The sequence below is a fragment of the Physeter macrocephalus genome, chromosome 21 (assembly GCF_002837175.3).
Source record: "Physeter macrocephalus isolate SW-GA chromosome 21, ASM283717v5, whole genome shotgun sequence".
NCBI classification, from domain to species: domain Eukaryota; kingdom Metazoa; phylum Chordata; class Mammalia; order Artiodactyla; family Physeteridae; genus Physeter; species Physeter macrocephalus.
The window spans coordinates 80,764,342-80,785,554 of NC_041234.1; the positions used below are offsets into that span (position 1 = coordinate 80,764,342).

Sequence of the window (21,213 nt, forward strand, 5' to 3'; positions counted from 1 at the left end):
TGCACACAGAAATATTCAAGTATTTATATATATGTTTGTATGTATACACACAAACTAGTTTATCCATCGACCCTTCTTTCATCCTCCCCAAAACTAGTCATCTGGAATTTAACAAATAAGCCATAGATCTAAGAGAGAAGAAGGAAGGGAGGGAGGGATGGGGGGGATATTGATTGAGATTGATTACTTGATTTTGATTTATCTGAGATCACCAAAAAGGCATCAACTTTTCCCATTTGCTTTGCTTTCAAACTGGAGAAGTCTACCAACTTCATTCATAAACATATAAGAAAGGAAACTCAACAGAATATCTAATTGAGAATTGGTGTTCCTTGCCCAAGACATAAAACTATTTGAAATGATCCATTTGGATTGTAACCTCTGGTTGCTACCTGATAGATTGAGCTCCCTTTGAACTGTGCGTAATTAAAAGAAGTTGCTACTTAAGTCACTAGCCTGTTTTAGAAAGTACATCAGCAAATTACTATGGTTTTTCTCATTTACTTGAATTTAAAATTGGATTTTAGGTAACAAGATATATGACAAATAGGTGTAACAACTGTACAGTATAAATTGCTCCAGGTAACGGTGCCATAGCACGATTACTACAGGCAGATTCAAGATGCAAAAATTATTTGTCTGACAGCAAGCAGAAAGACAAATTACTCAGAGACGGTGTACATGTGCTTCTATAATTGCTCATAAATTATTGTGGTTCATGCTAAAATTCACCCAGTTTGTCTATACCACACGTTTTTATTTTAAATAAGAAAAATGCAAATTGTTAGGAATTGGAAAATGTAATCTGCATTATAAAATGAATATTAACCTTGGAACATGGCAATTTGTGTGTGACTTTTTTGTTTGTTATCACCTGTCAAAATCTTCATTTTATGACAGCTTTTAAGACCACATTGCTTGCAAAACCACAACAGAAATATCTGACACTGAAATCTCACTAAAATATTATTTGCCATAAATTAGAGTTCGTTATAAGATAGGTATGCCTTGGACCCTCTCCAAGGGGATTTAGTTACTGGATGGCATAAGGTACTTTCCCTTATAATGTGGCTTTCTGGGCTCTGATCCTGAAAACTCTGTTACAGGAGGCCTCGGCAGGCTTATCTCTGCATATCTTCTCGAACTGTGTTTTATGATTGGAATAAATTTCCTTAACTCAAGAATAAATGTCTAGTTCTTCAACCCAGTTTATGTCCACTCACCACTGTTAGATGATACTGTAAGTCTAGAGTTATATAATAATATAAAGTGTTTGGTTGTCTTACTTATGCTACAGTGGCAGCAGCACTGGCTGTGAATTCAAGAGTGGGGCTTCAACTTACCGTGTGATATGAGTAAGTTGCATAGTTTCTCTGAGCCTCAGATTCCCATGTAACTTGGAATGACCATGTACTCTGTCCACCACCCACTACTGTTGTGAGGAAGAAATGCAAATTCGCGGGAAAATGCTTCATAAATGTAGAATGGAGAATATGTCTTTTGCTGCTGAAATGAAGATCAGTTGCTTTATAAGACTATTCAATGTGTGTGTGTGGCCAGGGACAACTTTGGAATTTAGGCCTCACTCAAAGTCAGGCACAGAAATATTCCAGGGCATATTTTATATATATAGTGGCCACAATTTTATGAAGAGAAAATAAACACAACTTTCCGTGTTTTGAATGATAATATGACCAATGTTTCATCCATTATTTTATGTAACTGAATAATGTTTTAAAAAATACGTAATGAGGGAAACTTAATGAATTATCTTTTACAAACTCACACTTATGAAAATGTAGACACTATGCTTAATGCTGTGTATGGTGGTAGTGTTAGGCAATTGTCTTGGAGTTCCTTTAGCCTCTAGATCAGGTATAGGCAAACTGTAACCAAGGGGCCAAACCTGGCACACTGCCTGTTTTTAAAAGTTCTGTTGGAACACAGCCATGCTTAATTGTTTATATACTGTCTATGGCTGCTTTCACATTAAAGTGGGAGCGTTGAGTATTTCTGACAGACAGTATGGCATACAAAGTTGAAAAAATTTATTATCAGGCTCTTTACAGAAAAAGTTTGCTGTCTCCTGCTCTATACCTTGCAGAAAAGGTTTCTCAAAAATTTCTCCCCCTTTTCAAATGAAATGCATCCTTTTCCGCTGATGTGTACCAGCTTTTTTAAGGGCTTAATTTTACCCCGTGAAAGAAGCTGCAAGGATTAGCTGACAAGGCTCTTGCCTTTGGTTTTGGTTCCTTCCAATTCTCTTTCCGACTCTGCGCACATAGCCAATAAGAACAGTAGCTAATCTTCACTAACCGGAGTTCCCTAGCAAATTTGCAAGATTTTACTTTATGTACGAATACTGTAGGGGGATAATTCATGTTTTCTAGTACCTTTGATATAGCTCTGCTAATATATCATTCATGTTTCATGTCGAATTAGCAGAACCTGCAAGTGCAATACCCAACAGATACCCTCTGTGCTTTCTACCCTGGTGTCTGTGAGCTTTCATCATTTCTGGATCCCTAGGTCTTGCAGGTGTCTGCACAACTCACACCCCATTCCTAAAATGGTGACCATTTCAGGCTCAGGAAAGGGAGGAAGAACTGTTCAGAGTCAGGCTTGTCCCAAGGTATGAAGAGACTGGTCCAAGGTCCTTTCCTCCTCGTGCTTGTCCATCACATCACTGATCTCTATCTAGAGGCCTGCCATTGGATTAAGAGCCCCCTCCCATGCCCCACCTAAGGTCTAAAGAGGAGAGTTAAGAGAACTCTTCTGAAGATATCAAACTCTATATAAGGTATCAGGGAAACTGATGAATTAGACACTTTTTAGAACAAGTTGAGGACGTTCACCTGTTCCTGTCAACAGCTAAAGGTGGGGAAGAATAATTTGAAAGGATTTTAAGTGCTTTTGAAAAACAAAACAGAAATCTTGTACTATATTGGAATTCCCCAGTCCTTAGCTGGCAGCAGATTGCCCAGTAATCAGGCTGTGCTTCAGAAGCAGTGATTGATGGAGTTCTCATATCCTTCTTTGGAAGAGAGGTGTTGGTAAGATTGGAAGTGGCCTGAGCTGATCCCAAAGCTTCCCATTTTTGATTATGGTTAAATGTGTCCAGGGTGACCAATTTGTCCTGGTTTGCCCAGGACTGTTCTGGTTTTCAAAGTAGAAGTGCCATGTTCTGGGAAACCTTTTAGTCCCAAACAAACTGGGACAAGTTGGTCACCCCAGGTGTGACTATTGGAGAAAACAAAAGTTCAACCCTAGATACTGTGCAAAGAAATGTGGAAAAAGGCGATCAAATGCCAGCTAGTGGCAGAAGTGAGATCTGCTAACAAGCAAAGTGAACAGAGCAATGATAAAAGCTCTGCTGGCTTAGTGCAGTGGGTCACATAACAGGGACTCCCTGGCTTAACTACATTCTCCTTTAAGTACTTTCAGTTCATGTGCTATCTCTGCTACGGATTGCCAATATAGCACAATGCTTAAAACCTCAGTCTTGGGAATCAGACAGGGTGGGTTTAAATCCTGGCCCTACCACTTATAAGCTGTGTGACTTTGAGTGGGTTATTTAACCTCTCTGTTTCTGAATTTGCTATCAGTGAATAAGGATATAGTAATAGCTATTAGTAATAGTGGGACGTAGAGAAATATTAAACACGTCATTACAAAGCACTTGGAACAGTGTCTGGAGTTTAGCATGCCCTTAGTGTTAGCTACTATTATGATACATCTATGTCCATCTGTATTCTTCTTTGCACATATCACTGTCATGTGGGTGTCTTATAGGCACCTCCAACTTAATGTGTTTAAACTTGAACTCCTCATCCTTGTCCCCAGCTGCTCCTCCTCCCGTGTTGCCTATCTCAGTGAAGGAAGAAAGTTACCTGAGCCAGACACTTTTGACCGTTCGTGACTCCTTCCTTTCCTTCACCCCCTACATCCAGAAAATGATATTTCATACTCCCTAAATATCAAACACTGGCCATTCATTCATTCTTTGATTTAGATATTCTTCATTTGTTATAAAACATTTATTGGGTGCCACTTACTGTGCTATAAATTTTGGGAGCTTGGTCTTACTGTCAACCAAGCAGAGACCTGGGAGCCACTACCCCCATGCTCTCCTTCATTCTCCAAGGCCAGACTTTCTACCTCCTTAGAATTGCTTATATCCTTTACTAGTCTCTTTTCGACCATGTTCACATTTTTTTTAACCTGAACTGTGGTAATTTCATAAACCATCTCTGCTTCCAGTCTTGACCTCTCCCAGTCTTTGCTCAATACTACTACCAGAATGATTGTTGTAAAAAACGACTCTAAAGATCCTTCAGTGACTCCACATAGCTTTCAGGATAATTGTCAAACTTCTTGGCTTACCATACAAAGCGCTTTTATGATCTGTCTCTTATTTACCTCACTGGAATCTTCTCCTGAGACTTACCCATATGTTCCAGCTATATGGAACTACTTGTAGTTTCCTGAACAGGTCACATTGTTTCAGCCCTCTGTGACCTCACACGTGTGGTTTCCTCTGCTTGGAATGTTCTCTCCTCTGTAATCAGTTAGCTATTGGCTCCTCCTTCTTCAAAACTTAATTCGAGGGTCACCTCCTCCGTGAAGCTCTCCTTGACCTCCCAATCTGTCTTCGTGGCTCCTATGACACCTTTTTCGTCTGCGGTATCACACTGAAGAGGCAGTCTGCTTAATGGTTAAACACATAGCCTCAGGAGCAGTCTCCCTAGATTTGAATATTGGCTATCACACATACCACCATGTGGCTTTGGGCAGGTTACTTAACTCTCAGTGTCTTTGTTTAAAAACTGGGGAAATAAAAATATTCAAACCTATCTCAAGGTGTTGTTGTGAGGATTAGATGAATTAATACATGTAAAATGCTTAGAATAGTACCTGGCACGTGGTAAGCACTTTGTGTCATTTAGTGATACCATTATTGCCATACCTTTTAATTTAATAATCCCACTAGACTGTAAGCTTCCTGAGAGTAAGGACCATGTATTACTTACAGTATAGCCCCAGGGCCTACTCTAGTGTCTGCTATGTGGGCGCTCAATAAATGCTTGTTGAAAAATGATCCAGTGAATGAATGAATAAAGAAATGGAGAACTGAAATGCCTTCCCCACCAAAAGCATTTAACATCTTAACTCGCCAATCCCCATTTAGCCTCATGTACCTGGAAGAGGCAGAAGCTAATGGCTGCAGCTGGCCCTTTCTTTTGGCGTATGCAACGTCTACTGTGCTATTTGGGGGAAGGTATGCAGGCTTAGCTCCATTTTTCAATGCCAGGAGTTTTTACCTTTGTTATCACTTTTAAGACTTGGGAAAATAATCAAAGGATGACACCATCCCAGTTCCAAAAGTGAAATCCTAGCAAATCGCTAAAGGAAAAAAAAAAAAAAAAAAGTGGAAAGGCTTCTTAGTCATGGAGCTAGCTGTGCTCCATCCTGCTCATTCTAGACACTTGAAGAGATGGTTTCGAGAATTTGCCAGATTCCAGGTTAATCAGAAAGCACATGAACCGGGATGAGTGACAGAACAGCAAAAAGAACATCTCTGCTTCGCATTAATGGAGGCAGGCTGACCTAGATTGGAGACTATACAGTTACACAAGAGAAGCCTGCTTGATGACGCTGTTAATGGGGAGTGGGGAGGAATCTTCTATTTGACTGGCAACTCTTCTATAATTAAGACTTAGTCCAAACTCATTGCAAGACCATTTTTAAAATGCCATTGAATTCTTACAAGCCTTATTATAAATTATTACCTTACTTCAGTCCGATTCTCTTTATCATTGTTACTATTCTGTGGGATTTGATATTGCCTTTCTTCAAGGAGATAACTAGGCAAGCTGGGCTTTGTGTTCCAACTTCTCTCACCTCTTGTCTGAACCTAAAATTAAGGCATCCCAGATCACTGACTAGAGCACTGAGATAGCTGTTTGAACTCTCATATTCAGAGATAATGAGGTGGGGAAGGGTTGGCCCAATACTCTGTGATGAAGAGGTGGAAGTATTTATCTTTTATGACCAACAATTTTGCTGGCCCCCCGCAAGGGGCCTCTTCCTAAGGAATGATTCCCTAACTCTGTGAGCTGGCTCTGTGGGCTGACACACAATTTTCAGGAGATAAACATTACTTTTATTCAGTCAGTTTTGGGTTTTTTTCCTTTAGACATTTTCCTCATGAATTTGTTCTAGCTACAACACCTAAGAGTTTAGACTGTTGCTAATGATGGCAAAGCACCTGGTTGATTTGGTTGATTCAGTCAATCCACTGGTCAGTCACTTTAACAGGAGATGACAAACAAACACAATTATGTGAAAATGGTTTTGGGGCAGTTGCAGACAGAACTGAGAAAGCATAGCACTGTTCCACCCCATCCCATCCCCTGGATGCATACACATACCAACACAGCAGCTTCTAGAACAGCCTTGCCTCCAGTGGAAATGGGGGCAGCTTTATCTCAAAACTGTAAAGCTGGGGATGTGTGTCTTCAGAAAAGGCAGTGAAAGAACAGCAAGATACTGTTTTCTATCTTATTTTTATTGTTATTAGCAGTAGTAGTAGTATGTATAGAGTGTTTACTAGGTACCAAAATCTATGCTGGGTGCTTTATATAATTTACACTTCATTCTCTAATGACCCAGGAGAAAGGTACTATTATGATCCCCATTTTATAGGTGGGAAAACTAGAGGCACAGAGAGGTTATCCTAATTGCCCAAAGTCATAGAGCCACAAACGATAGCAGATTCTGAATTCAAACGTAGGTATGTCTAATTCCAATGCCTAAATTCTTAACATTTTTCCTCTTCCGCTTTTCCAACAAACATGTGACCATGGCCAAGTATTTAACCCTGAGCTTCCCAACCAGTATGCTATAGCTAAGCTACAGGGGTGCCAGCACATTGATTCCTCAGCTCTTGGGTGGCCAGTAAGGTCCAGGATGACCAGTTACTTCAAGCTACTAGAAACCTTGTCATTTTATCCCAATGAACAGACACATTTTATCATTTTCTATGTGTACGATGAAATGAAAAAGTTATGGCAGTGAATTTCAGTGTCCTCATCTATGTTGTGGGACTAATCATATTTATGTGTTAGGGTTTTAGTGCATATGAAATGAGACACATAAGTCACTGTATTAGTCAGGACTCTTCAGAGACTATCTATCATCTATCTATCTATCTATCTATCCATCTATCTATCTACCTATCATCTATCTATCTACCTACCTATCCCCAGACTGTCCCTATATGTGTATATAAAGATATTTATTATAAGGAATTGGTTCATGCAATTATGGAGGCTGACAGGTTCCAAGATCTGTGGTCAGCAGAGACCCAAGAGAGCCAGTGGTGTAAGTTCCAGTCCTATTGCCGGCAGGCTTGACCTAGGAAGAGCTGATGTTTCAGTTTGAGTCTAAAGGCAGGCAAAAAACCAATGTCCCAGCTCAAAGCAATTAGCCAGGGGGAAATTCTCTCTTACTCAGGGAAAGGTCAGTCTTTTAGTTCCATTCAGGCCTTCAGCGGATTGGATGGGGTCTAGCCACATGAGGGAGGGCAATTTCCTTTTCTCAATCTACTGATTCAAATAGTAATCTTATCCAGAAACACCCTCACAGACACACCCAGAATAATGTTTGACCATATGGCTAGGCAATCTGTGGCCCAGTCATAAAATTAACCATCATAGTCACCTAGCAATGGTACCTGATACCTGGTAAAGACTTAATAAAAGATTCTTCCCTTCAGGTCCACTTCCTGGATCTTTACAACAAGTCTATACAGTAAGTAGAGCTAGTATCTCCATTTTACAGATAATAAAATGGGATCAAACCCAGATATCCTCAAGTGTTGTGCCCTTTGGCCTCTACCACCTAACCGTCATAGCACTCTTTGGTGATGACATGACTTACTAAGGGCCAGAGAACACCCAAAGGCCAAGTACCCCTTTCCTTTTTCCTACTCCCATCTCTACTTAATCAAAACTCTTCAGGGTCGTATTTTATCAATAGGTTTGTGCTGGGTGATGATAGGGAGTAATGGGTTAATCAGATTAAGGAATTTGTGCTCATATATAATATCTCTGTTAGGAGGTTTGACACTACTCCTAGGGTGCAAGACATTCGAATTCAGTAAAACTGCATGATTCCAAACACTATAAAATGTGACACAGAGGAGATAAACCCAGGTAAATCCCTTTGGGTGGGAAGCTTTTCAGTGCCTCTCAAACTGAACAAGACCTAATGGATAGAAGTTGCGGGGTGGGGGGCAGGATTCTGCTTGTTCCTCCTATAAATTGAGTTGATTTCCAGGCACAGTTGGGAAGAGCTTTGTAAGCTGCATCTTTGAAAGTCAGCAGATACAAACGAGTCCACTTACTGTCCCCGTTCCCAGCCACCTCATTATATTGAAGTCAATGTCATAAACGACATAGCCACAGCTTCTGCCTTGTTGCAGAAAGTTTCCAAGCAGCTTGCTAAATATGACCCCATCCAAAGAGATATATAACAAAGGGAGAGAGTCTTCTGAATCTTTTGTTTAAGTACTATGCAAATATCATAATAATAGGAGAAATTACAAACGATTATAAGAATTTATAACATCTTAAGGAGGGATTAGCAAGATAATGAGTTGTTATGGTTACCAGTGAGAATTGAATTATCACTACTGATATTATATATTATTTCTACTAATATGCAGTATCATTTCTAACATGAAACATTTCAAATATCATAAATTATATTACTGATAATAATCATCACTGCTATAGTTACAAATCAAATTATATTTATTATCACTACTATTAACCGTAACTAATACTTATTGAGTATTTACTAGGTGTTAGGTACTGTGTGTTCTAAGTGCCTGACATGTATTCATCTTTAAGTCCTCACAATGACCCTATGAAGTAGGCACAGATATTATTTCTGTTTTGCTGATATGGAAACTGAAGCACAGGCTTGCAGAAGTCAGGAAGAAGGTGGGGCTCATGGTACGTGGCAGAAACAACAGGGATCCCCCCAGGCCAGCTTGCTCCTCATCTTCCCTTTGTCCCCTCACTCCCTATCTTTCTGCAGCACAAAGGATAAGGCTAGGTTTGTATTTTGAGGGGTAGTCTCTTTCCACTGCCCTGTATTTTGGGGGGGTCTGTGGAAGAAGGTGATCTAGCCTCCAACATATGTTAGGGAGCATACCTGGGGACATTGGTCCCGATATCCCCATTTGTTCCTATTTAGGCTGCAAGCCTGCTAAGCTCCATGCTAACTAAAATAGTCAGCACCTCTGTGTGTATGCATGTGTGAGTGTGGCCTGGGCAGACCCTGTTGAGCACACTCCCTCTACTCTCTACCCTGACTCTCCTGGCCTGCCTACCTGCTTATGTCTGCCTGGCACATACGAATGCAGAAGGGTGGAGGCTAGAGCTGGGGCAACAGGGAATGCCCCTCCCTGGCTGCCACCACCACAGGTGATTCATGTTTCGGGAAATCTTTCCACAGGGGTCACAATGTGACAGTGTCCAATCCCAGATATCTCTGAATCCAGCCCCTTCTCTGGCTTAGAGTTCATGCCCTGGCTGGGGTGAGGAGAGAGAGAACCATTTGGAAAAGGAATAGCACCAGGTGTGCGGGCAGTGGTGAAAGAGAGAAGAAAGAAGTGAATGAGGAGTTGAGAGGAGGAGGAAGATTTGTTAATGGTGGGGGGTGTTGTCAGTCAGGGTATTTTTTTGGGGGGGGAATTTTATTGAAGGATAATTGTTGGGGGAGACTCTCATCCTCCCACACATCTTGCTGGGGATGCCAAGAATGCAAGGCATGGAGGTCCTTTGCCTGGACCATTTCTCAGTGCTGTGTTTACCACATTCCTTAAGGTTGTGTGCTGCAAAGTCTCTCTCAGGGTAAAGACTGGGCTTGCTGCTTGCTGTGAATTGGTGGATTCCCCAAGCTCAGTGTTCCTCAACTCTGCTGCACAGCAGCCTCCTGGACTGTTCTGTGTCATTCCTGTGGGAGTTGAGCGACATGGGAAACCTATGCAAATATGCTGATGTTCATGCTGTTTGCTGTCCCGCAAGTAATAACAATAATAAGATGATCATCATCGCGAAGGGAGCCAGTCTTGGTGAGTCTTTCGTCAAGTGTGAAGCTGACAACTGGGATCTATGAGGATCTTGTCATATTTCCCAGGCCTCTTGGGTAGGCAGCTGAAGCATGTGGCATTGTTTAGCTGATGGGGTGGTTCATGCATGCATCCACCCATAGGCAGCATGCTTCACTGGCTCTGGAGCATGAGGTTGGGCAATGGAGGCAGGGCAGCACCTGTGGGTGGAAGGGCCACAGCACTCCCCCCTCCACTACCTCTTGTCCTTATTCTCTATCCTGAAAAGGGGGAAACAACGGGGACGTGAAGAGAGCTAGAGGGATCAGGGACAGCTGGAAGTCACAGGGAGCAGCCCCTGAGGCTGCGGGATCACCTGGGAAGGACACATTCACAGAATTGTCACATCCTTTCCAGGAGACCCTATCTCGGCTAAGCTCGAACAAAAGTATACCTTATTGTGTTTTTGAGAATTGCATATTCCCAACCCTCAAGGACCCTGGAGAGGGGCAGAGACCATGCTGAGAGGGTCAGCACAGTGTGCCCCAGGACAAGAACACCCTGTGGTCTGCCAACCATCAGTACCAGAAGGCCAGGATGCCCTCGGGTGAGGAGAGCATCAGCTGTGCTTGGCAGTCCTGGCAGGACAGTTGGAGGAAACTCGGTGGGTGAAATGTATGTGTGGAAGACCTGAGGGCAAAGAGTTTGAGCAGGGCAAAGGCGGCAAGGGCAAGAGGCTGGGGACATTACCTTATGGACAAAACCAGTCATCCTCCTGGATGGACAAGGGGAAGAGCTGATGTGTGAGGCCTCCTCAGGGCCCTAAAAATCTGTGAAGGGAAAAGAAAACGGGTAGGGATTAAGAAGTTATGTTAGTTTTCTACCACTGCCATCACAGATTACCACAATTTTTTTTTTTTTAGCAGCTTAATACAACACCTATTTATTAACTCACTGTTTGGTAGGTCCAGCTGGGGTCACCTGAGTTTTCCGCTTAGGGTCTCATAAGGCCAAAGTCAAATGTCACCCGAGCTGGGCTCTTGGATGGAGGCTCATTCAGGGTGCTGGCCGAATCCAGTTCTTGCGGACTGGAGGACTGAGCTGGCTTTCAGTTGGGAGCCACTTTTTGTGCCTTGAGGCTGCTGTCATTCCTTCTCAAGTGGCCCCCTCCGTCTTCAAAGCCAGCAATCCTGCATCGTGTGCTTTTCACACTTCAGGCAGGTTTCTCTGACTCCCCCTTCTGCTATAGCTGGAGAAAACATGCTGCTTTTCAGCCCCCATGTGATTAGATCAGGTCCATCTGAATAATCTCTCTATTTTATGGTCAACTGTGCCATATAACATAACATTATCACATAAGTGATATTTCATCCTATTCACAGGTTCTGAGGATGAGGATGGGGCATCTTTTGGGGGGTCATTGTACTACATGAGAGTTTATGGGTTTTGGGGGCAGGGAATTAGGATTTCACTAGGAACATCAGGCTCTAAAGACCTACCCCACACCCTCAGCCAAAGCAGTGTCCAGGAGCTTATGTTTTGGCTGGGGAGATGGATGTAGGGAGAAGATGGTAGACATACCCTGGCAATGGTTATCTCTTAACAACTTATGATCTAGTGATATTGATGGGCCCCAGAAATTGAGCTACAGTGACTGGAGGTGAGGACTGAAAGAGGGAGAAATGGGTCAGGAGGGCTCTCAGGGTTCTGGGACTTAAGATTCTCCCATTCCCAAGTCTCCTAAAAAGAGTATGAAAAGCCTTCCTCCCCACCTAGCCACTTAAATGAGGTCATTCCTTGCCCCGCTGGAATTGCATGGTGAGACCTACCTATGTGGTAGGGACGTATCTGGTGTCCAGGATCACATCTTTGTCTGAGTCACATTTAATGAGCTAGAGATACAGTAGGTAAAAACTGCAGGCTTATTCAGGAGTGGTTTGGGACAGAGCCAGAAGCAAAGCAGAGACCAACAAGAAAATGGGGTCTCTGGCATCTAACTCTGGTTTTCCAGGGGTCATGCAGGAGGGAAAATGAGTGGTCAGGCCTCCATGGTCTGGTGGAGGGAAGGGGTTCTGAATCTGGGGCTCTTTGTCCCAATGGTCTGAACCCTGGCAGTCTGGGCTTTGTTACTTTCAAAGTTTCTGTAAAATGCCCAAGCTCAGTGGCAGATAAATAATCATTAACAGGAAACCGTGGCCTAGTGTGGGTAGGTATGCCCATGTAAATCACACCCTTTCTGTTGTACCCTCTAGAGATCTTTTATCCAGCCTTCTACTAGTGTGTGGAACTGATGTTGGGGTGGTGAACCTGGGGTTCTGACTGCTTCTTAAGCAGACTTCTGACCAATCCTATTGGTAAGTCTCACATTCAACCTCCCACTACTCATGGAGGGAACTCTTGCTGACAAACCTCTATCCATTAACAAATCTCCCCTCTTCCTTCTCTCAATTCCTCATTCACCCAGACATCATCATCATTCAACCCTTCAGCACCCCAGGGAATGGAGACTCATTCCATTCCCTCCATAGTCTTCCAGGCTACATCAATTGAGCTGGGCCTTATCCAAGTACATATTGGACACATGCAGCCTAGAAGCCTTGTACCACTGTGTGATGTCAAATACTAGCTACATAAACAGCCATGAACAATAGACTGTTGACATGATGAGTCTTCCTTTGCGCAGGGAGGGCAGGGCAGGTGGATAAAGTGGAGGGGGGCGGCGGTGCCACAGATGGAGAGAGAAAAGAACACTCACTGACTGAGCTCTGGGAATAATATCTTTCCTTCGCATTTCTCCTTTTTAAAATTTGCTCATGCTTTTTACCTGGGCTACTAGGAGCCAAGGGCTATAATGAAGGATTAACAAATTTTTGAGAAGCATTTGTTGTGCACCGACACTCTACCAGGTACTTTTGGCTTGAGCTACTTTAAATGAGTCTCCTGACAACATGAGGAGGGAGAGATTCAGCCCCTCTTTATACTGGTCATCCCACCCCTGCCTGGATCCCCAACATTAGAACCTCCAACACTAGCCACTCCCTGTGCCTGTGACCGTTTTGTGATGAAAAAGAAAGAAATTCTTGTCTGATACATCATAATAATAAGATAATAACTGGCCTAAAATTATTAGTTACATGTGATAATTATTCCCATTAATACCCAAGAGAGTAGTAGTGGTTAAAAGAATGGAACATGGACTCAAGCTGGCTGTGGAATCTCAGGCAAGACATTTAACCTCTCTGAGTCCCAGTTTGCACAGATGTAAACTGGGCATATCTATAATACCTATCTTACTTATAAGGTTGCTTTGACAACTAAACGAGTCAATGCATGTAAAGTGCTTAAAGCAGTGCCTGATACACAGTAAGGAGTTAAAGTCTCCTATTATTAATATTATTATCCTTACTACTGTGTACCAAGTTCAAAGTCATTTTAAGTCTGACAAAAACCCTCTGAGGTGTGAATTTCTCCATAGTTTACAAGAAATACTCATTCCTAATAGTAACTGTGACTCTAGCACTAACGTAAATGCAAATAATAACAGTATCAGTGATGCCTCAAAATTATGTCCATTTTACAGATGCATGCCAAGATTCTCAGTAGTGGTATTAATTATGACTATAATAGCAATAGAATGTAAATTATCAATATTCCAAAATCATCTCCATTTCACAGGCAGGAACAGATAATACCATTATTTGTATATTGGTGTCCATCATTAGGATAGATGATAAAATAACATTAGTGATAATAAAAACAACAACAGCAATAACAACATTAACCATGTGATATAATTATGCCATTTCCCAGAGAAGAAAATACCACACCAGCATTACCAGGAGTGGTAGTTACTATAGTGTTTTAAAAATATCACAATCATGCAAGTAACTTCATTAATGCTCTACCTCAGTTATCCTGATTCTGATGAGATAAAAGGTTTCTTAGCAGTATGGAACAGCAGGGTTTCTTAGCAGTACAGAATTAATTTATTACTAATTATATGTATTGCTAAATTATTAACCTGTGTTACACTTACTATAATACTATAATACTTGTAATACTTAATACAATTACGGTATACATAGTAATAGTAATACAATTGTGATTGTATTACTATTACTATTAATCATTATAATGATTAATGATAGAATCATTTAATTATGACCTTAATTATAATAATGGGTATTATAAAGGTAAAATAATTAAATAATATAAGTAATTTACAATAATGTAAACACAAATAATAATAATAATGCACAGTAATTATCCCCAATTAACAGCAAGTAAAGCATAACACAAGCCTCCCTGGTGGTGCGTCCTGGCTAATATTATAGCATTATAATATTGTAGAATTATAAATAATAATATTATGGATATGCAATAATTATGCCCCCTTTACCCTGGGGACAATCAGTACCCGTACACTGAGACATATATTAATCCTCTAATGTTAACCTAAATGCATATAGCAACATTGTGGGATGTCCTGTAACCATACCCATTTCTGGGAGGCAAAGACCAGCATCCTAGGTGGTGAAACTCTGATAATGGTGCCAACACTTTGCAGGTACAGTCTATACCCAGGAACCCAGAAAGTGCTTTGAGCTTGGCTATTTCCCTGGCAGGGAAGACAGGGCCAGCTCCACAGTGGGTGGCACCCCCTTGAGCACCACCTAGGCCATATCAATGCTATAGGTAAGTACCTGCACTGCACAGTACCTCTCAGTCACTTGGAGTGCAGGCACCGGTTTTGACACCCTGCCAGCATCCCCTCAGCTCAGAGTGCCCCTCTGCATCTCTCCCCAGAAAGTGCTATCTTCTGGTAGTCACTGAGGAGTGGCACTCCATGGAACCAAGGCCATGGACATTTCCTCCTCAAGGCCACGTGGACTAACCCACTAATGGACACTTCCAGGTGCCCCAAGGCTGCCGCTGCCCCCAGCCACAGGGGTGGATTGGAGGACCAGACTGGGGGTGGGGGGAACAACTGGGTAGAGAGAGACAGGAAAAACTGCTTCCCCCTTCCATTACCGCCCTTCCTCCTTTCCTGGACACCTACGTGGGGGAGGCAGGGGTTCACAGTACAGACCACAAACTCTTTTGCAAGTGGATGCACTTGGGAGATGGGGGAAGGAAAGGAAGTGCTCAGGGTCTGGAAGGTTCTTCTGGAGATGAAGTGAGTTGGAAGAGGTTATCAAGCTACACATTCCTTTGTCTGATCAATCCTGGAATCAGTAAATTCTCCTCACCCCGAAATTATTTGAGCAGATAAGTGAAGGAGGTTGGTAGCCAGTGAGCCATGTGGATGTCTGAGGGAACAGTGCACTAGGCATAGGGCACAGCCATTGCAAAGGCCTGGAGTTAAAAGAAGCTCTGCTGATTTTATGAACTATCTGAAGGGCCCTAGCATGGACCGGTTTGTAATGACAAATAATAACAATATTAACCAACTAACAGAGTAGCTCTCAACTCCATCTGGTTCTACCCTCCCTTTTGAGGATAGTTGCAATTTTATATAACAAACGTTTATTTGAATTTATGACATCTTATATAAGATATATATTAGGATGAATCATATGAAGTTGTCAATATTTGGTTTTTTTTTTTTTTTTTTTTTTTTTTTCGGGCCTCTCACTGTTGTGGCCCCTCCCGTTGCGGAGTACAGGCTTCGGACGCGCAGGCTCAGCGGCCATGGCTCACGGGCCCAGCCGCTCCGCGGCATGTGGGATCTTCCCGGACAGGGGCACGAACCCGTGGCCCCCGCATCGGCAGGTGGACTCTCAACCACTGTGCCACCAGGGAAGCCCAATATTTGGTCTTTTTTTATAAATTTACTTATTTATATTTGGCTGCGGTGGGTCTTTGTTGCTGCACGCAGGCTTTCTCTAGTTGCAGCGAGCGGGGACTACTCTTCGTTGCTGTGCACGGGCTTCTCATTGCGGTGGCTTCTCTTATTGCGGAGCATGAGCTCTAGGCACGCAGACTTCAGTAGCTGTGTCTCGTGGACTCTAAAGCACAGGCTCAGTAGTTGTGGCGCACCAGCTTAGCTGCTCCGCGTCATGTGGGATCTTCTTGGACCAGTGCTCGAACCCGTGTCCCCTGCATTGGCAGGCAGACTCCTAACCACTGCACGACCAGGGAAGTCCACTATTGAATCTTTTTGACTTAAACAGCAATTTCATACGATTCAACCTATTATAGTAAACATATAAATATAATTATATATATTTAGTTACAACAATTTATTTTATATTATAAATACACATTATATAACTACATAAACTTAAACACATATAAATATATGCAAATTTATAAACTACGATAAGCAATCTGTAATAGAGTAAATGTATATATAATATATACATATAAATATATGCAGTCTTCAATAATATAATATTGTTATAATATAGCAAGTATACGTATGATAATAGTGTAGAGTGATACACACATATTACTCTATACTATTATATACAGTTAATATTGAAACATATATATCATGCTAAAATATTACTTAATGGCCCTTTACTGTCCTGAAATGAAATTTATAAGTAATATGACTTACCTATGCCCCAAATTTGAAAAAAACAATTTAATTATAAAACAATTTAATGACCTAACTTTAATATAAAGATGGTGTAAAAGACAATTTTCATTGAAATAATGTATATTGTTGTATGTAAAGACTTGAGAAGTACAATAGAATAATTTAAGAAATAGATATATAATTAAAAGAAGAAATAGTAGTAGTTGAGGTAGTAAAGGAAAGATTTACTGATCATTGTATGTGTGCAAGGCACCGTTTGTTCTGGTTCTAAGGGCTTGAAGTACATTAACGTATTTAATCTTCACAGTCCCCTGATAGTCAGAGCTTGGAGAGGGCTTCCACTGTTTGTTAAGAGGAGGGGTTTAGAAACTGAGTTATCTGTAGTGAGGTGGATGGACCTAGAGTCTGTCATGCAGAGTAAAGTAAGTCAGAAAGAGAAAAACAAATACCGTATGCTAACACATATATATGGAATCTAAAAAAAAAAAAAGGTTCTGAAGAACCTGGGGGCAGGACAGGAGTAAAGACGCAGACGTAGAGAATGGACTTGAGGACATGGGGAGGGGGAAGGTTAAGCTGGGATGAAGTGAGAGAGTGGCATGGACTTATATATACTACCAAATGTAAAATAGATAGCTAGTGGGAAGCAGCCGCATAGCACAGGAAGATCAGCTCAGTGCTTTGTGACCACCTAGAGGGGTGGGATAGGGAGGGTGGGAGAGAGGCGCAAGAGGGAGTCGATATGGGGATATAGGTATGTGTATAGCTGATTCACTTTGTGATACAGCAGAAACTAACACACCATTGTAAAACAATTATAGTCCAATAAAGATGTGAAAAAAAAAAGAGGAGGGGTTTATGGTAGCTGAATGGTGTGCTAAACTTAGAAATGGAGAGGGAAATAAGTTATCTAAAGAATAAGAGTAAGCCCTATTGGGCACTTATTTGAAGTCTGTATATCCTAGTAGACCCAGAATTTGATTTAAAATAGAGGTAGCCAAGTATTAGAACATAAGATGTGGACCCTGCTTCATGCCTGTAACTTGTAGAGCCTGGCTATTTGATGAGTAACAGTTGTGTCTCTGCCATGAATCAGAACTCTCCCCACAACAGAGCAGAACTCCAACAGGACCAGAGATCTCATCCTGAAATCTGTGTGGCCACACATGGTGTGGAAACAACTAACTTCAGGCAGAAAACCCCTGTAGACTCTGAGGTTGGTCCCCACTCAGGCTCTGTGTGTTAGAGGTGCAGGTTGCACATGTGTGGGGTGTGTACGCAGCTGTAAGTATACTCTCTTAGACCTCAGTTGACTAGAACCCACCTCATAAGAGCCCTCAGTTAACTGGCTTTTATTCCCACCTCTACCCCCTATGGTAAGATAAACTTTTAATCCCTACAATATTTTTTCTTCAGGGTATCCACCTATGTATGTAAGAGTCTAAAAGTTGGAAGGAATAGTGGTTACATCCAGGCAGGCGTTTGAGATAAGGATGGGGCTGTGTATGGTGGTTAAAAGGGGACATTAGCTATATCTGCAATGCTTTATTTCTTTAATAAAACAAAGCTACTGAAAGCAAATTGGAAAAAAGTTAACATTATTAACTTTGGATGCTGAGATCATGGGAGTTTGTAATAGTACTCTTTTTATTTCTCTGTAACTTTGAAAGTAAGAGAGAAAAAAATGAAGACTGCCAGGGAGAGATTTTCCAATTTAGCACATATGCAGCTGGTCTTCTTGACCAAAGACCTCAGCAACCGTCATATAATCTGTTTTCTTGGTGCTGGGTTAGAACTTGTCTAGTTTAATGTCTTCATGTCTTTTGGGAGTAGGAACTGACTTCCCAAAGTCACGTATCTCCTTGAGGAGGCAGAGGTGGAATGTAAACCCAGGGTTTCAGATCCCCAGCTAGCTCTATGCTCTTTTCACACCACCAGGCTCTATTCTTATACTGCCTTGGCATCAAGGTCTAGGGTGATGACCCTAAGGACCTGACAAATCCTTAGTCAATCCAGAAAATTTTATTCTCATCACAATTCTCTGCTTAGGCAAAAAAATGAATTCGGACTTTTTAGAAAAAGATCTTCAGCAATCCAAAGGTTAAACTTCAGCTAATGCAGAAATGAATTAACCAAAGCAGTTCACTCTAATAGTACTTAATTAAGTGAAGTCTCATGAGATGAGAATATATCAACCTATATTTAGTAAGACCTACTAAGTGTCTGGTCTGGGAGGTGTTTGAGGAGAGATGAAAAGAAAAAAAGAAAAAACAAACCAAAAAAAAAAAACATGAGAAGTCTCTGACCTTGACTAATGTGCTAGTCAATACGGTTGGAAAACCAAGCTACTGTTTCTAACTTAACACCTAGGTAAATTAAGCTCAGGACTTGACTAAGATTTGGTTTGGGAGAGGCATGGAAAGTGGGAGAAGTGGTATGAGGGTGGAGACAGGAAAGAGCTGAATGGGCAAGGGCCCACAACATAACTGCTTCCTAACAAGGAGGGTTAGGGTAGCTCTGTGAGGGAGGAGGTCCGGTTCCGCTTCACGAGCACTTCTCTTGGAAAGTGATAGGCAGCCATTTTGATAGGGTGGGGCCTGATTTGAAAGGGCTTGAGTGATAGACTTGGTGATTTTGATCGACTTACCATAGAATCATGAGTTCTGGAGCAGGGAATGGCAGTGAGTTTATTTTGTGATTCCTGTTTGTTGTGATGCTAGCTAATGGGAAAGTAGCAATCATTTGTTATTGTGAACACATCTTGTACCTTGGAGCCTGGCTCCTAGCGTTCCTATCAGAGTTTGGACGCATCCCTGCTCTGGTGGGAAGCAGTAGGAGGAATCTTAAGGTCGACAAATGCAAACAACTTTTGATTATTAGTGAACTTTGGGTGGGGGAAATCCCCACCCAGTTTCATCCCATAAAGATTTAATGAGTGCCTACTATGTGCAATGCACTGGGCCTTGTCCTAGAGATACGAAGGAAATGAGGCACCCATCTAACTGGGAAGGAGATCTGTAGACAAACATGTGGTCAGAGCACTGCAGGGGAAAGAATTCACACAGGGCAGTGAAGTGCAGTTTTTTGGACGAAGTGGCATTTGAAGCTGTCTTGGAAGATAAGTAGAATCTCAATGGATAGGCACAGAGGCAAAGTGGAAGGAACCAGAGAACAATGGCAGAGAAGTGAATGGCATGTCGGGGAGTGGTGAGTATTTACTGAGGGGTACGGTGTGTGAAGAGCTGTGGCTGGGGACAGGAAAGACAGGCAGTCGCTGGTGAGGCAGGGGAGCTAGGCTTAGGGATTTGCGTACCAGGAGCCACTGCAGGTTTTGAGCGGTCAAGGGACATGATCTTGTACATCAGAAACATCACTTTGGTTGCAGTTTAAAGAACAGACTGGAATGGAAAACTTGGAAGATCATTTAGAAGTGTATGGCAGTAGTCCAAGCGAGATATGAGAAGGGCCTGGACTTTCACGTCTATGAGGATGGAGAGGAGGGGAAGAATTTGAGTAACTTTTCAGAAATGTCTTACGGGTGGAGCAGGAGAAGGTCAGTGAGAAGGGAAAGGCAAGATTCAGGGATGGCTTCCAAAATTTTTGGCTTGGATGACTGTGAACATGAGAGACAGAGAAGATTTGGCATTGGAGATAAGCTCACTGGCAAGCATCCTGGATTTGAGAGAGTAGCAGAAATTCGGCTAGAGGGGTTGGTGGGCAGTGCTGATATCCTGTCTCCCACAGACACATTTGAAGCTGCAGCCTTCAAATTAACATCAGTGCATTTGAGAAGAGCTTCAGGCTAGTGGGTAATACCCAAGGAGGCTCATCAGGCCTGAGGTAATCAGGAGTTGAAGAGTTGGTTGTAATGCCTCACGTGGCCACGCCTCCAGAACATAATTGAGGCTCTCATTTGTCGGGTAAAGAATGAAGGAGTGATCTTGACAAAGCATAGTTCAGATCCTGTAATGAAAAGGTAATGAAGATGGTTGCCAGCCCATTATTAAGTGTGATAACTGGGTTGAAATGAGATGAAGGACTTCATTTAGGCAGAACTTTCCCATTGACGAATAGTGGGGGGGGGGGGTAAAAGAGTGAAAGGAAAGCGTATAATCCAATCCATAAAAAATGTAGGAATGCTTTTTAAAATCTGAAGGACTAATCATTCATTGTATTTATAGAGCTGGAGTGGGGGATATTTTCTCTATTGATAGATATGGATGTGCAGATGAAATTTTAAAAATCAAGAAAATTTTCCCACTGTCAGAACTTTATTTTAAAAATGATGAAACAGCTCTGTCCATATTTCCAGGCTGGGGGCATGAAGGCATACATATGTCCAGCAGCTGGGGCACAGGCCACTCACTTCTTGGAGAGTTTGACTTTTTGTGCTCGGAGGCTGCCCACTAGAGGCAGACGGTGTACACTGTGATGGGTATAAATAAAAAGAATTTTGTCTTTAGGCATGTGTTGTTTTTTTTTTTTTTTTTTGTGGTACGCGGGCCTCCCTCTGTTGTGGCGTCTCCCGTTGCGGGGCACCGGCTCCGGA

General features: G+C 42.1%; 1 protein-coding gene across 1 annotated transcript in view; it reads left to right on the forward strand.

The window, feature by feature from the left end:
- The first annotated feature begins 7,325 nt into the window (after positions 1–7,325).
- The window catches only part of IL1RAPL2 (interleukin 1 receptor accessory protein like 2), a 564,779-nt gene continuing 550,891 nt past the window's right edge, over positions 7,326–21,213 (forward strand). The window contains exons 1-3 of the mRNA XM_055081598.1: positions 7,326–7,383; positions 8,676–8,724; positions 16,838–16,863. Coding sequence (XP_054937573.1) covers positions 7,326–7,383; positions 8,676–8,724; positions 16,838–16,863 — 133 coding nt within the window. The remainder of the gene's footprint in view (positions 7,384–8,675; positions 8,725–16,837; positions 16,864–21,213) is intronic.